The sequence below is a fragment of the Sparus aurata genome, chromosome 21, assembly GCF_900880675.1.
Source record: "Sparus aurata chromosome 21, fSpaAur1.1, whole genome shotgun sequence".
In the NCBI taxonomy this organism is placed as follows: Eukaryota; Metazoa; Chordata; class Actinopteri; order Spariformes; family Sparidae; genus Sparus; species Sparus aurata.
The window spans coordinates 32,672,286-32,690,268 of NC_044207.1; the positions used below are offsets into that span (position 1 = coordinate 32,672,286).

At 42.3% G+C, this 17,983-nt stretch overlaps 1 protein-coding gene across 3 annotated transcripts in view; it reads left to right on the forward strand.

The window, feature by feature from the left end:
• LOC115572486 (protein FAM49B-like) overlaps positions 1 to 2,812 on the forward strand; it is a 12,782-nt gene extending 9,970 nt beyond the window's left edge. For all 3 annotated transcript variants that reach the window (XM_030402617.1, XM_030402619.1, XM_030402618.1), the window contains exons 8-11: positions 334 to 413; positions 526 to 652; positions 743 to 813; positions 1,418 to 2,812. In XM_030402617.1, coding sequence (XP_030258477.1) covers positions 334 to 413; positions 526 to 652; positions 743 to 813; positions 1,418 to 1,487 — 348 coding nt within the window. In that variant the 3' untranslated portion in view covers positions 1,488 to 2,812. The remainder of the gene's footprint in view (positions 1 to 333; positions 414 to 525; positions 653 to 742; positions 814 to 1,417) is intronic.
• The last annotated feature ends 15,171 nt before the right edge of the window (positions 2,813 to 17,983 follow it).

Below are 17,983 nucleotides of genomic sequence, written 5' to 3' on the forward strand. Positions count from 1 at the left end.
TTTAATTTAATATATTTTTCCTTTATTCTCACAATTCTTCTCTTAAATTTGACTCTATATATTTAAGTTATATTTACTTCTTATTTCATATTACTTGTACTTTTACTTTTGGTTTTCTAAGTATGTAAGTTTATTTTTGATATTTAAAGAACGTGGCAATGTTCAATTACTTTAATTGTAATAGAGTACTTTTACACTGTTGTATTTGTACTTAATTAAAAGATCTGAAACAAACAGTCACCTGTCCAAATGTTTTCATTAAATACATTACTCACTGTTATTGTTGGAGACTTTAATAAAGTTGTTATTGAATGAAACTTTATTGTCCTGCAGAACCCGGACGTTCCGATCGAAAACACGACAGACTGTCTGAGTACGATGGCGAGCGTCTGCAAAGTGATGCTGGAAACACCGTGAGTCCCGACACGTTCCTGAACGCATCATCGCAGCCACCTGCCTCAGACCTGAACCAACACTGTGTGTGTGTGTGTGTGTGTGTGTGTGTGTGTGTGTGTGTGTGTGCAGGGAGTACCGCAGTCGTTTTGCCAGTGAGGAGACGGTGCTGTTCTGCCTCCGCGTGATGGTCGGAGTCATCATCCTGTACGACCACGTTCACCCGGCCGGAGCCTTCGTAAAGACCTCCAATATAGACGTAAGAGGAAAGAACACACACACACACGCACACGCACACACACACACACAAACACACTAATTAACTGTGCTGTTTGCTCGTTGTTACCAGATGAAAGGCTGCATCAGAGTGCTGAAGGAGCAGCCGCCCAGCAGTGTGGAGGGATTACTCAACGCTCTCAGGTCTGACAGCAGTCTGTTGGTTTAGACGGGACACAGTCAGGACCGGATCAGACCCGGTACCAACATCTGAGTCTGAGAAATCAGATTATAGGTAGATAGCTCAGAGTACAGATGTGAATGAGGCAGAAAAGATGGACAGGAGGAAGAAGAAGAAGAAGAAGAAGAAGAAGAAGAAGAAGAAGAAGAAGAAGAAGAAGAAGAAGAAGAAGAATGAGTTCAGCTGATCCATCCATTGAACCAGTAACACAACATCACCAGACTCCTTTAACAAAAGTAGTGATTTAAAGAGTTTCTGAGTTGAAACAAACTTTCTGACCGTAGTGAAACTCTGTTTCTGACAGATTCTTTATTACTTCGTCCTTCTTGTAAGTTCAGCACATGTTCTTCATTCTACATGTGAAGTGAGTTCTGATCCCGCGTGGTCTCAGGACGGATGTTGGTATCAGGTCTGATCAGTGTCTGAATGGCAGAATACTGATTTTCTCCCCATTTTGACTTTAGTGACGTTTTATTAAATCTCCATCATTAACCCTGAGTCTGTGCTGAACTGACATCTGATTATGACTTTGTTTTGATAATTGAAATGGCTCCTCCGTCCCTGCAGGTATACGACCAAACATCTGAACGACGAGGCGACCTCCAAGCAGATCAAAAACATGCTGCAGCAAAATTAAGTTGATGCTTCGACGGCTGAACTGAAACTGGAGCCACGCGGGAGACGGAAGTGTTATGGTCCAAATTTCAAAAGAACTACTGAACAAAGCTGTAGCTCATGTTTCATTGTTTAACCTCAGTTTGTTGTTTTTAACTCTCATTTGAAAAAAAGCTGTTTTTTGTTGTTATTGTTTTGAAAAGAAAAAAAGTTGGTTGATCCAAGAAAAGATGGTGTTTAAACCAGCGGTTGTGTTGGAGCTGCATTCAGTCACATCTGCAGACACAGTGGAGGTTTATTCTGCCACCTGCTGGATGCTCAGAACAGCACAGCTTCCTGTCGTGGAGCCAGAAATGTAAAGTTTGTCCTGAGTTCAGCAGCTGGAACATCAGGTGATTGATGCAGAGCCACCTGAGCGTTAATCTGGAGCTGCAGCTGAGACTCATCAGCAGCTGGGTCCGTTTTAAACAAACATCTGTAGACTTTCCAACATGTTGACCAATCATCTGTGATGTGACCTGAATGCAGCTCTAACAGATCTGCTAGATGTCTGATAGACCCGTTCTCCACCACAGAACCTTTTACAGAACCATTTTCAAGAACCCAGGAACTTTCCCGGCAGAGGAACCTTTTCCTGGTTCGATTCCTCGACCACAGTTCTACCTCAGAACAAAGTCTCTGTGGCCGAGCTCAAACTCTCAGTCGACTGTGAGCTGGTTAGAAATAAGATGATGTCACGTACGTCTGTGCACCAATCAGAGCTGAGCATCATTTGCGTCACACTCGATGACAGCGGGGGGGGTCGGACATCTTCCTGACGAAGCACACTGTTATTAATATTCAGTTACAGAAGATGATTAGTGAAAAACTCAGAATGCTGCATCAAACTTTAACCCGTGTTTAAAAGTCAGACGTCTGAGTTTGTCATCAAAATTTACGTTTTGTCAAAACTGACTTTTTAGAAAAAGTCTGAACTTTTTTCCCAAAAATCTTGAATTAAATTTTTTTTATCTAATAAGTTAGCCGTCTGCATTTTCCCCAAAGTGTTAGTTATGGTTTGTTTTTAAAAAAAAATCAGGTTTCTCAAAATGTTCCTCAGAATTCTGATTTTAAACTCAGAATTTTGAGACATTAAATCAGATTTCTCAGTTTAAAGTCAGAATTGTAAAACATGTGAGGTTTCTGAATGTGAAAATAATTTCTTCATGAGAAACACTGAAGATTTTAAACCTCTGAGAAGCTTCTGGCTGCAGAGTTCAAGAAAATAAAACTCTGTAGTTTTTCCTCCACAGCCGTTTTTAAATGTAGAAAATCAGCTTCACACCACATGAAGTCTGAACCGTGTAACCTTGTGTGAGAGCAGACGTGTTCACAGACCTCCAGCTGTCATCAGGTGTTTGTCAGAACACAAAAGAAAAAAATATAACTGTTAGAAGAGTCGTACAGTCTTCACCCTTCAAACTGTCGACCGGCTCGTGGACAGTTCTCGACTTAGAAAGAATGACATTCTCTCTGGACGTTTGGACGTCATGTGACCTGCACGTCAGACTTGTGTCGCTTCCCTAAACTAAAAGTTCCCGGTGGCTTGAACGAACGCTTCCTATTGGTTCTGGATTCTTTGGTGGAAAATGGCTGAAACATTCGGTACTTGTCAGTTTGTTTGGGAAATTCAAACAGCTGGTTCCTCCTGAGAAGACACGCTGTTGGTGTCACTGACGTCTGGTTAAAATATGTCTGACGACGAGTTGTGATAATTGCTGTTCAGTGTGTCTCAGGTGGTTTTGGAAGCTGAGCTGCTCTTTATCGCTGGACAGTTTTATTATCGTTACGCTGTGTGGCTGTCAGGACTGTCAGGTTTGGTCAGTGCTCACCTGGTTCACCTCAGACAGCAGCAGACTGACGCTTCTGCCAGAGTTTCTGTTGACCGCCTGAGACACAGCGGACGAGACGAACCCGAACAGTTCTGAGACCTCGAGAGAGATTTAGATTAAAAACTCACGGTACGAAATCACAAGTGATTCAATTTGTTGCTGTAAAAATGGGAAGCACCGTAATAAACTGGCTACTGAGAGGATCAGATGGGAGGAGAACCACTGTGACTGATGTGGACTGATGAGGACTGATGTAGACTGGAGGACTGATGTGGACTGATGTAGACTGAAGGACTGATGTGGACTGATGTAGACTGGAGGACTGATGTGGACTGATGTGGACTGATGTAGACTGGAGGACTGATGTGGACTGAAGGACTGATGTGGACTGATGTAGACTGGAGGACTGATGTGGACTGAAGGACTGATGTGGACTGATGTAGACTGGAGGACTGATGTAGACTGAAGGACTGATGTGGACTGAATGACTGATGAGGGCTGATGTGGACTGAAGGACTGATGTGGACTGATGAGGACTGATGTGGACTGATGTGGTCTGATGAGGACTGATGAGGACTGATGTAGAATGAAGGACTGATGTAGACTGAAGGACTGATGTAGACTGAAGGACTGATATGGACTGAAGGACTGATGTGGACTGAAGGACTGATGTGGTCTGATGAGGACTGATGAGGACTGATATGGACTGAAGGACTGATGAGGACTGATGTGGACTGAAGGACTGATGTGGACTGATGTGGACTGATGTGGACTGATGTAGACTGAAGGACTGATGTGGACTGAAGGACTGATGTGGACTGATGAGGACTGAAGGACTGATGTGGACTGATGTGGACTGATGTGGACTGATGTGGACTGATGTAGACTGAAGGACTGATGTGGACTGAAGGACTGATGTGGACTGATGAGGACTGAAGGACTGATGTAGACTGATGAGGACTGATGTGGACTGAAGGACTGATGTGGACTGAAGGACTGATGTGGACTGATGAGGACTGAAGGACTGATGTAGACTGATGAGGACTGATGTGGACTGAAGGACTGATGTGGACTGAAGGACTGATGTGGACTGATGAGGACTGAAGGACTGATGTAGACTGATGAGGACTGATGTGGACTGAAGGACTGATGTGGACTGAAGGACTGATGTGGACTGATGAGGACTGAAGGACTGATGTAGACTGATGAGGACTGATGTGGACTGAAGGACTGATGTAGACTGATGAGGACTGATGTGGACTGAAGGACTGATGTGGACTGAAGGACTGATGTGGACTGATGAGGACTGATGTGGACTGAAGGACTGATGTGGACTGATGTGGTCTGATGAGGACTGATGAGGACTGATATGGACTGAAGGACTGATATGGACTGAAGGACTGAAGGACTGATGTGGACTGAAGGACTGAAGGACTGATGAGGACTGATGTAGACTGAAGGACTGATGTAGACTGATGTGGACTGAAGGACTGATGTGGACTGAAGGACTGATGTAGACTGATGTGGACTGAAGGACTGATGTGGACTGAAGGACTGATGTGGACTGAAGGACTGATGTAGACTGATGTGGACTGAAGGACTGATGTGGACTGAAGGACTGATGTGGACTGAAGGACTGATGTGGACTGATGTGGTCTGACGCGATCAGTGGAACTGCTGACTGGAATCTTTACCAGCTTGTGTTTTTATTTTGCTTTGTACGTGAACGCTGCAGTGTCAGGGATTGTATGGCATTAATTGTTGTTAATGTTCGTGTTGGCCAAATAAAGTTTTTTAATTTGTAATAAAACGTGATTGTCGTGGCTCTTTGTGAAAACCTGAAACGAGACGCTGCTGCAGGGACACGAAGGGCACCTGCAGCTGTGCATGTGACAACAGATCGACATTTTAATGAAGATAAATCAATAATGCTGTCAGGAAATATTTATATTCACAGTATGATGTAGTATTTCTGTTGGACCGCAGCGAGTCCCTTTGAGTCATGGGTCTGGTTTTGTGTCTCGACCACAAGAAAGAACACTTCCTGTTTGGATCGCAGACTTCCTCCTCTGCACCAGTGTCCTGCGGAGTACCACAGGGATCCATGTTCAGACCCATTTAATTCTATTTATATATGATATCGTGCCATCTTTGAGCTCCATCTATGGAAACATCCACTCTGTCAGTTACTGTCACTGTTACTCTGGTAAAGTTTTAATGCTGTTAAATTAGGACGAGGGGAACAAAACACATTTCAACATAGTTTATTAGAGTTGTTTAGTATTTTTCTTAGAATTCTGACTTCCCTTCTTTGGAGAAAATATCAGAATTTTTATTTTAAACTCAAAATTTTGAGGAGAAAACAAATCAGGGATCCATGTGAGAACAGATGTGGTTCTGTTTGTTTGCATGTTCTATTTGAGCTGTTTTCAATGTTCCTCCAGATGTTTACTGGATCAGTTTGTCTTATTTTAATGCTGTTAAACTTGGACTGGGAGACGATTCTTCAGCAGACACATTTTAGTTCAGAGTGGTTTCATCAAATCATTCAGTGTTTCTTTCCTCAGAATCCGACTATATTTATTAGATTTTCTTTTTACAGAATTCTGACTTTGAACTCATGATTTGAGTAAAGAAATCTGTCCTGTTCCCTGACCGACATCGTTACCAGCTGCAGTGTGCAGATCGTCTGATCGATCACGTCTCCAGGTAATGATCTGACCTCTCAGCTGGTTGTGTCTTGTTGACTGTGGAGCCGCTGACGTCACATCCTCCTGCTGCTGCTGTCGCTATTTTAAGACTTTCATTTCTGCTTTTTTCAGTCGAGACAAATGTTGTTTGGACCTCACAGTTGTTTTTATTCTGTCTGCGTGATTCAAACATCGTCATCTTTAATGATCACAATCTGTTTTTAACCCAGGTCATCCTTTGTTTTGACTTCTGTAAATAAAGTGGAGTCACCGTGAGCGAACCCGAACGCCACGGGGTACACACACACACACACACACACACACACACACACACACACACACACACACACACAGAGTTTCCTTCAGCTGCTTTTAAAACAAATGTTCGTCTTCAACAGGTGCTCGTACTGCTGTTTACCACAGGGGGCGCCAGACTACACAGAGACAGAGTTCTCTTCTCCTTACTGCTTTAAACACATACACACACACACACACACACACACACACACTCACACTCACACACACACACACACACACAGAGTTTCCTTCAGCTGCTTTTAAAACAAATGTTCGTCTTCAACAGGTGCTCGTACTGCTGTTTACCACAGGGGGCGCCAGACTACACAGAGACAGAGTTCTCTTCTCCTTACTGCTTTAAACACATACACACACACACACACACACACACACACACACACACTCACACTCACACACACACACACACACACTTCCTGTCAGACATTTTTCAGGAATTACTCACATCCAAAATCTCTGAAGACGTGGGACCACCACACCAGGGATGGAATGTAACTATTTACACAAAGTAATCAAGTACTGTACTCCAGTACAACTCACATTTATTAGATAACTTTATTAACTAGTTACTTTACAGATTACAAGCTGCATCAGAGCCGAAGTAGAACATTTTTACATTAATTTGTACTTTTAAAACTTACTTGTACTTTTGACATCAGATACTTTTAAGACTTTTACTCGAGTACTTTTCATATGGGTAACTTTCATTTTATCAAAGTTATATTTTAACACCATATCTTTACTGTTACTCTAGTATGACTCCTGGCTCTCTGTGTGGATTAACAGAAGTAATATCAAAATACTCTGTAACATGTTAAAGTCCTCAATTCAACATTTTGACTTCTGTAAAAGTATAAAAAACATTAACAATAACATGTTTTTACAGTGTCACAATAAAACAAAGTACTCATCAGGCCTCCATGTAATCAGTGATGGACTGTAACTAAGTACATTTACTCCAGTAATGAACTTAATTACAATTTCAATGTACTTGTATTCGGTGATATAAAGTAACTAAGCACATTTGCTCAATATGGCACTCTGTAACATGTTTATTCATTTATTAATTCTCAACATTTTGGCTAATTTAATGGTAATAATCTATTTATTTATGACTTTATTTCTTTATCGTGGCACTTTCTGCTCGACGCCTCGTGTTCCTGAACAAACAATCGTGTCCATGAATTAAAATGTGGAATGAAGAAAAATGTTTTTATCTTATCGTCATGTTTGAATACAATCTAATCTTTATGATAAGGGTGTAGAGATTACAGGTCAGTGTGTGTGTGTGTGTGTGTGTGTGTAGGATTCCAGGAATAAGGCTTCCTGGGAAATCTGTGTTTCAGGTGTGTCTCACCTGAGACCACAGAGAGAGGAAGCTGGAATCCTCTTTTATTGAAACCAAACACCAACTGTAACATTCCGACAGCTCACCAACGTCCTGCCGACGTCGTCTCACTAAACATCTGATAAATACTTTGACTGCAGCGCTGGAGGAAGTATTTCTGGAGCTTCACAGTAAAACAGAGCTGCAGCATTCTGCTCAACAACTGAAGCAGCTGAGACTTGATTTAAAACAGAGACACAGCCAGAAACACTTTATTTACACCCTCAACATGCGGTCGAGCTCGTGCACCCACTTCAGAGGAGGTGCATGCTAACACAGTTAGCTCAGCAGCTACAGTGAAGATCTGAGCTTTAGGATGTTAATAACTCCTCAGATCAGTTTGTGGTGCATCTGGTGAACTGTTCCTTTAATATCAGGATTACTCGAAACACATTGTTTTAAATCCCACTTACTTTATGTTATGAAATAAACATAAAAGAACATGAATTTGTACTTTGAAAATGTAAAAAAAAAAAATCTGTACATTTGGAGAACCATCAGTGTCACATGTAATAAAAAGACTTTTATTTGAATATTTCAGAACTGGAAAATTACAACTTAAAAACTGAGTTTACTATCTGTGATCAGTGTACGGTGGCCTGCAGGAACCAAAACAGACAGTTTATCTTTCCACAGCTGTGGAGATAAAGTCTCCTGAATCCAATCAGGTCAATTATTATTATCCCATCATGACATCCTTCACCTGTGGCAGGTAAAAATAAACTGTGTGGTTTTTATTACCACACACACACTTAATAAACACACACACACACACACACACACACACACACACACACACACACACACACACACACACACAGGTGGATCGACTTCCTGTCGTCTGCTTCATCTTATTTTTATAAACTAGCACACAGCTGTCAGTGTTAACAGATTTATTCTCTTTATCTGATCATTCTCTATCTTACAACAGTTTCGTCAGCTGCGGTGGAAGAAGTACTCACATATTTTACTCGTGAAGTTTAAACGTGAAGTAGTGTAGAAATATTCTGTCATAAGTAAGTGACCTATAAATAAGTTCTGTTTAAAAACCTTGTCACTTAATCAAAGTCTGACATAGTTTATAACTCATTATTTTTGTATCTAATTTCATGTTGCAGCTCATGTTGAAGTCTTTGTGCTGCAGAGTGACACAAAACATCATCATTATAAGTTGATTATATTGTATTTTGTTAAATGAAAACTGCTGTGTGCTGGTGAAGACATCTTCTCTCTGTGCTCAGTGGTTATGTTTTAAAATGATGACCTGGACGCACGTTTATCAGTGTTTGTGGCATCATGAACAAATGTAACTGGCAGTATGTGTGATGATAATTGGAGTATTTGAGTGTGTAGGATTATAAAGGTAATATTTAGAGACAGTGATAATACAATGATGGAAAAAGAGGGAATAAAACAGCTGCTGGTCATGTTTTGCTGAGGAATCATGCAGGACGACTCTGAGCGCTCACGTTTCCTGAACATTATATTTTCTGTTGCTAAGCGACCGAGTGGAATCTCCGATCTACTTCCTGTGTGTAACAGTGTGCGTGAAGGAGCACAGGATGTGTGTTTTCAGGTGTGTTGTGTGGAAGGAGATTATTTCTGAAACTGTTCTACGGAGACTTTTATTTTGTTGTTGTTCAGAACTACACCCGGGCTCATGTGGACCAGAACTCCTGCGCTGTTCTGCTCAGTGGACGCGGTCGCCTCTCGAACCCTGAGGAACCATTCCTGCAGCTGGCAGACGCAGAAACAAAAAAACTTTTGTCTGACCTCAGTTTTCTACATTTTAACTTCACTTTTACACTCACACAGTGTAAAGTGCTCCCACACACCTGATGCCCATATAAGGAGCTTCCTTCCTCCTGGTCAGAGGGGCTGATGCCAGCAGGAAGCAGGAAACCACTCCTCTGTTTGACTGATAGCGCCGCTTGGCATGGTGGGTAAACAGGGAGTTCATATGAAGCGTTATCAGCGTGCAGCGTTATCAGCGCAGCAGTTTGAGCCGTCAGGTGCAGACTCCATTTTGGTTTGTTGTCTTTAAACCAGACAGCAGCTGTCTGATTAGATTAACTCAAACTAACACGACTGGTTTCTTTTCATGTGAGCCGCCTGCAGACTCTCGTTACTATCAGACCTCCATCCATCCAACGGTCATCCTCCTCTAATGCAAACACATATGAATATATTTACAGCCTACTCATGTGTTTAGTCATAAACAATTACACAGAATTGCATGTTTTTTTTGTAACATCCACAAATACAGATGGCAGCACTATGCAAGCAGCAGGCCGACACAAACACGTGGCTGTGCAGCTCATTAGTGCAAGCAGCTTATTATGACCATTATTTATATTATACTTCATCTGCAGCCTCTCGTGGTCGCTGTTATAATGTCAGGAGCAAAGGACACGTCGGACAGACGAAGTCGTCGTAGGGAGGAAACCAAACTGCATTCTCCAGCAATGAAGTCAAAGCTCGCTGTAAAACACTGCAGTTCCTCTGACGGACGAGTCAATCTCCATTAAAGAAGTAGCAGAAATAAACATGTTTACAAGTTTTTGTTTCCAAAGCTAGTTTCCCCGATCAAGACACCTTTTATAGAGCTCAGTAATTCAAATCATATTAAGGCTTAAAGTCATGCGTCATTAGGGGTGTGGCCTCTTTGACTGTGTTTGTGGTTTTGGCGCCTTTTGGATCATTTTCAATGCAAATATCAAATTATTATTATTATTATTACATTATGTGTCTTTCTGTGCAGTTAATTGGACTGACAGACGGGAGGGGAGGGACAGACACCAGTGTTTTGGATTAATGAGCGACCCTGTTAGCATTAAAGGTGCAATATGTAAGAACTGGACATCTGTCTAATTTGTTCTCCAAACAAATATAGTGCAACACATCACCAGAGCAACCGCTAACTGTAGCTGTTATTAGCCAGTGAGCTGGGTTAAAGGTGCAGCTAGCAGCCGTATTAGCTTACTCAAGGCACCAGGGGAGCGCTGGTATTGATTTCTATTAGAGTTTCACCTCTTGATGTACAATCTAGCAAGGCGCTAGCTGGTTAGCATGCTGACATCAATCAATATCTCTCAAATACTTTACAAAGACTTCATCCACATAGATTCACATACCATCAGAACTGTTATTTCTTTATGTTCGGTTTAACAGAAACAGAATAAAACATGTACTTTCTGTATGTGTGAACACTGATTGCTCGTTAGTGTTAGCTAGCTTGGTGAGGTTGCTTCAGCTCCACCTCCTCTCTGATTAGCTGGGAGTCAGGCGGAGTCGGGCTGTGATCTTTTTCCGAAACCAAGTGAAACGCTGATGTAAGAATAAAGTTGTTTTTTTTTATTTAACATGCCTCGACATGAAGTCAGACAGTCTGAGAACGTGCAGAATAATCTCCCCGAGCGTCTGCAGGAAACAGTTTGTCTTCAGTCTCACCTGAGCTGAGAGCAAACGGAGTCGCTGTCAGAAACCGCAGCAGGAGAAGCTTCTCTACAGAGCGGCTGGAGTTCTCAGAAATACAGCAGGTGGTGCGTTTGAAGCTCAGGAAACGCTGCAGTATTTTTAGCTGCTGTTTGATGTTCTTTCACAAAAAATCTCTTACATTGCTTTCACTTTCTTTCTCTTCACCTCTGCTGTGACGAGTGGAAAATCATCGTCGCTGATGAAGAACAGTGACAGCAGAAACTAAAGCTCCACGACGGACTTTAAAACACTTTTATTCCACTAAAAAGTTGGAAGTCTCGTAAACATTCAGTCAGTATAAACAGGCTGAATCTGGGTTGAGTTCATGTCCTGTGACTTCACTGCTGATGATCGACTCTGTGTTGAAGACTTTCTCTGAGCTGCAGCTGAAAACTAAACTTGTTTTTCATTTTCTTTACATTTACATTAAGCAGACACTTTTGTCCCAAGTGACTTACATTACGTACATTTATTTCCTCTTCTTTTTATTTTTTTGTAAACCCTGTGTTACTCTGAAGTCTGTTAAAGTTCTGGACAAACATGGCGTCCTGCTGACTTCTCAGGAGGCTTCAGGACTTCTTCAGGTCCACGAGCTGCTTCAGAGTTTCCTCATCGTTTTATCTGAAAACAAGAAGTTTGTTCCTCAAGTTTGATTTCTAATCAGCTCTGGTGAACAGACATCCAAAGTTATAATTAAATAAATGTTATTTTGTGGTTGCAGATCATATTTATAACATTTTCATTCAATATTTTTGAAATGTATTAACCACTGACGCTTCTGTGTCCTGCGGTTCTTACAGACACTTGAACTGACCGCAGACTCTCGTGACATTTAACTGTGTTCAGCTGAATAACAACATTAGTGTTTCTGCAGAACTCCTCGGCTGACAGCCGGTGTTCTGACGGGCTGAGCGGAGCGTGGAGAGCTGAGGGGGGGAGACACCATGACTCACTCATTACTCACACATGATGATTTCTGCTTTGTGACACATTCAGACTTTCCAGATTTAACAGCACGTTTCTTTCTTTGGCCACATCTTGTTTTTCTCTTTTTGATTGTTGTTTCGAGGGGAAATTCCCCCGCAGATGTCAGAAGTCCTCCATCGTCTGTGAGATGCTGCAGATGCACTTAAAGCTCCTCTCAACTGTGGGAAAGTAATTAAGTACATTTACTTAACTTCTGTACTGAAGTGCATTGTTGTGGTATTTGTACTTTACTTAAAATTTACATTTTTCTGCTTCTTTATAGTTCTTTATAATAATGTTACTCAGCTACAAATATCTGATAGCGTCAGTTATGTTTCAGATTAATCTACAAAATAAAACCAACAAATAAAATCACAATATGTCGTCAGAGGTTAAGATAAAATAAAATAAAGGTCAAACTATGCAGCAGTATATAAAGTCATTAAAACTGACTCCAGCTTCACCAGCTGCAACGTTACAGTGACAAACATTTAAAGATGAATAATTGAGACATTTATTGTTGATTTATTTTGTTTTTATTTTTTTATTATACAGTTTAAGTCCTCCATAATGATCCAACTCAACGTGTCAGTATTTATCATCTGATAATGTAATGTGTATAATACTATAATCAACCATTCTGCATGAAGAGTAACTGAACGTCTGGTTCATAATATCATATTTATTATATATCATATACATATTTTGTCACTCTGTGTTTTTTAAACAGTCTCAAGAACATTTTTGGTATAAAACAACAGAAATTAAAATAATTTCCTTGTTTCATTAGCAGACCGTCTCCACACATCAGTGTGACGTGTCGCTCAGCGTCTCTGAACCACAACAGCAGAAAATCTATTGTGTCAAACTGTTGGTCTGTGGAAAGTGAGCGCTGCTCTGTGGTTGGCAGCTTTATCTGCCGGTGGTCCGCAGACACAAAAGTTTCACTTTCCACTCAACGTGAGGAAGAAGTCAACGCTCAGGAAACCCTGCAGGGTGGAGGCTGGGTGGTGTTACAGGGGGGTTCCGTCATGGCGTCCCGAGGGGGCTCAGCTGGATGGGTGGGGGCAGTACAGGGCCGGACTTCACCAGGAGAGTTTCATGTTGTTATTACAGACGCTTGACGACGTTTTGTTTAACTAAAAATATAACCTCACCTTCATACAGCGGAGCAGCGTCTCCTGAACGACCTCAGCAGCTCGGGACTTTTTCAGAACAGAAAAAAACATGGAAAAAGAGCTTTAAAACTTTCCAGAATCAGCTGTCAGCACTTCCTGTTAGCAGTGAACCTGTGGATGTTCAGACAGCTGTCACTGGATCACTGTGATACTGAGGAAAACTTAAAAACATGATGTTTCTAAGGCAGGTTCTGCACATGTACGGAGCGTCTTTGTTGAGGATTTCTAAGCAGATTCATGGAGTCCTCTCTGATGAAGCTCAGGTGAAGTGTCGCAGTCCACAGAACATTTGTGGAGCTGCAGCTGTTGAGGGTTTTTGGTTCAGTCCTTTTTACTGCCCAAATGGAGAAGCGGTTCATTTCAGAGAACAGTTAATGGACGACTGTAATTCAGATTAAACCGGAGTAAAACGTAACATGAAGACACCTTTACTATCAGACCTGGTCATGTAAAGCAGACACCATGTCAGTGATAATCTGTGCATCATTTAATTTCTCTCCTGCTTCCCGTTTCCTGAGAATCAGAGCCCTGTTGGACAGATTATGACACTTTCACCAGATATCAGTGATGGAAATCCCCCGTTCGCTCTGTGGAGTCTCTGCTCACATCTCCCCCGGGACACTCAGCCGGCCGGCCCAGGAAATCACTGACTGTTTGCTTTTATTCAAATACCTCAAACATGAGATTAGAGAGCAGGACGCTGCCTCTGCTCATCATCTAACCTTCATTCATCGACCGCTGTCAGAGCCGGCAGCACTGAACACACAACCACTGTTCACCAACACCACCTCCTGTTGTTGTTCAGTCATCTTCTGCTGTTAATATTATTATTTCTATCATCATTGTTGTCATTGTTGTTTTTACAGTTGCTGTTATTAGAAACTTATTTGGATTATGCAAACTTGTTTTATTAACTGAGAAATTAAATCTTCATCTAAACTGATCTGAGGATGTTTTTCACACATACACACTTCAGACAGGCTGCATGCTAACGCTGTTAGCTCAGCAGCTACAGTGAAGAGTTCTGTCACCTGGTTGGAGTCCAACACTTCTTTAACTCGTTTCCCTCGGGTCACGTTAGGCAGCTCGGTCGGACCCAGAGGAAACGAAAATTGGAAAAGAGATCTCAGTAGCGTCTCATTCATTCCTCCTGGACAACTATGAGATCTCTGTGAGACCAAAGTGAGGCTGTGGATGATTTCTCCTGTTTCTCAGTTGTTTCTCCTGAGAAACAGGTGCACAAAATCTCAACTTGGGCTCCCTGTAAGTTTCAAAGGAGATCTCATCGAGCTCTCAATGAAGTTTCAGAATGTCTCCTCAGTGCTGGAAAGGAGCAAGGTTTGAGCAGTAAAGTCTCAAGTCTCACCTGTTGCTGCTAAGGAATTTTAGGAGAAACAAATGAGAAATGTTTGAGACCAAAAAAGACGACAACGAGACTGAAATGAGGACTCTCATTGAGCCATGAAGGAGCAAGCTCTGAGCAGTAAAGTCTTCCTCTGGGGAGGCCTGCTGCTACAGAAGATGACGCCCTTCATGCCCCCGTCAGCTTTGGGTGTGAAGGTCATGCGGTCTGGTGAGCAGGAAAAGGTGTATGCAACATCTGCTTAAACTTTCAAAATAATAAAATTGGTTAGGGTGAGACACAAACAATGACTCAACGGGGGAGAAGAGATCATAGTTTTGGCTCAAATAACCAAGTATAACCATGTCATTTAGGTATGTTCACTTATGTAGCAGCGATACAAGAAGTGACACCTGCTGCTGGATCTGACGCCTCCAGAGTGATAACCTGCTGATAATTCATCAAAACTGAAACGATTTGTTATTCACCGAGCGCTCAGAGGACCGTGACCTGCCTGAGGAACTTGTTTGAGTCTAAAGCCACATCACGTCTGACATAAAGACGTACGTGTCTCTGAGGTCCAGAGAACAGAGACAGTACAGGACTCTGAGGAGAAGAACAAACCTCCTCATTAACTCAGAGGTCGATATAGTTCATCATGGACTGAAAAGTGGATTCAGTGATCTCATGATGCGTCTCTTCACTCTCCTGACGCCATTCTGAGGATTCATGGAAGATGTTGGACAAAGACAGTAAAACTTCCAGAAGTCAAGTTACTGATGGGAGGATTCCTACCTGCTGCACACACACACACACACACACACACACACTCCTGATAAACAGCTGATTGTCTCATTCAGCAGATTATTGTCTCTTGAACGCTGACAGCCGGTTTGTCATTTTCCCACTGAGCGACTGTTTTGACAGCAGATAATATTTGAGTTCCTGCTGAGTTTCAGTCTGCAGGCTGAGAATCTCCTCTGACACGCAGACGAGACGTATCAGAGGTGATTACATCTGTCCGTTTGTCTGTGGCAGGAAACAGTCAGAGCTGATCTGAGTCCTCAGGGTGAGAAAATCATTCAAAATCGAGTTTAAATTTGTTGTCAGCAACATTAAACGGTCCAGTTCAGAGTCACATCCTGGTTCTGACTCTCCCTCAGTGAGTATCAACACAGAGCTCATGTGTTCACAGACAAACAGCTGTTGAAGCTGAATAACAGCTGATCCAGAAGCTTCAGAGGAAAATATCTCATTCCTCGTTTCCTCACATCTCTCCTCAGTGGGACGGATTTAAAGGAAGTGGGATGTTCGTTATACAGCAGAGAGAGGGAGTTCTGCTGACTCAGCACAAACTGTGTGTGTGTGTGGGTGTGTGTGTGTGTGTGTGTGTGTGTGTGTGTGTGTGTGTGTGTGTTACAGAAACAGTAAGATTGAATCCAGCAGCTGTCGGAGACGACAGGTGTCATGATGTCTGTCGGGGGACATGTTGGGAATGTTTACGGTCTGACGTTGTTAACAAAGTGTGTTTACTGGACGTGGAGGTTCAAGGAGTCGCTGGGAGGTCGACGACCTGTGGGAGGACGAGTGTTTAAAGGAGACATGTTGTGCTTTTTTGTCTTCCTTCCTTCCACGTGTTTTATTTGTTCTGCTGCATGTAGAAGATCTTCAAGTTAAAGGGCTAAAGTTCGCTCCGGCTGAAGCTCCTCTCTCCAACAGTCTCGTCATTAATTCTGTGACTTCGTGACATCACACTATGTCACTATGTCACTCCATGGATAGTTTGGCAAATAAGAACTGGTTTAGCTCAGCTGCCAGCTGCTAACATCAGCACATTTTCAACAAGGGACAACGGTGTTTTTAACGAGACGAGGGCCGGGACGACGCTGAGCACGGAGCTGCTCTGTGGATGTAAATACGACAACAAGTGAAAACTATTGTATTAGTTAGTGTTTTAATCTCAGACAGTGCAGTTACTTCACATCACAAGCTCAAAGATGGGTGGATTTTACTGTCGACTGCAGACTTAAAGAGGAAGCAGCTAGGATTTTGAGCATTAAATCATGTAAAACCATCCTGTTAATGAACTGCAACTTCACAAAACATCGTCATTGATTAGACGAACGTGCAGCATCTTGAAAAAGTACAAAAAAATACAGGAACACTGTTGTCGGTCTATAAGTTCTGTAAGTTCTGTTGAGTGTTTCTGTGTTTGGTTGATCTGAATATGGACAAATAAGAAATCACACATTCTTCATACATATTAAACTGAATGACAGTTTAATGTGTAGCTGTTTTAGAGCAGCATACATCTCTAAGTGTACCAACTCGAAGCTGTGCTGCATTTTAAGAACTCAGATTTCTTTTATGATGTGTATAAGCTGCAGTTCACCAGCCACACGTGGTGTCACAGGAACAGGAAATCCTTCACAGCTCAGTCATCGCTGACCGTCCTGGACTGTCCACATGACTCAGCACAGCATCACTGTGACTCCTCAGATTTCTCTTCACTGAGAGGAGACGGTGACGCGGGGGAGTCAGGACACGAAGACAGAGAAAGTTATTAAGTCAAACATGTTGTGTGATTATTTCTTAAAGAACTTGTGTTTGAGCTGAGAGTTTCAGCGGAGCGACATAAAGTCTGTGATTCAACAGAGAGTCGTCATATTTTCAGGTCTTTCCAGCAGATCCAGATGTTGGATGTTATTCTACAGTTAGTCTGGGCTCTGTGAAGCAACCCCGCGGCATTCTGGGACGTGAACTCCCAGAGTGCACTGTGGCATCAGAGGCGTTTGACTTTATATTCTCCGGCTGGAGCTCAACTTTCACCTGATTTCTCTGAGTTCAGTGTGGAAAACTCAACATGACGACAGCGGCGTCAGTCTGTCTGCTCACCAGGCCGAACGTGTCGACCGACCCGGGAGTCCAGAACCAGATCAGAACCAGTGAGTGGACTCAGACCGACTCTCTTACAGCCTGTGAGTTAATCTGGCTGATGAAACTGTCCCACAAGACATTTTGTTCTCGTTTGTAACCATTTCCAGCGAGCTGACCGCAGACGAGGCCAGACTGGATCTCTGAGGAGCCGCCGCCACATCTCACCTCAGATTTCACAATAAGATGAAACTCAACTCCTCTCAGCTGAGTGACCTCTGACCTCCAGCATCAGCAGTATGAGTGTGTGGGGACAGTTCTCTGGGAACAAGATCAATAGAATATAAATCAGCTTATATTCATTTAGTTAACTATAAAAGTGTGATTTCCATGTTAAGAAACAAATGTAACACAGTTA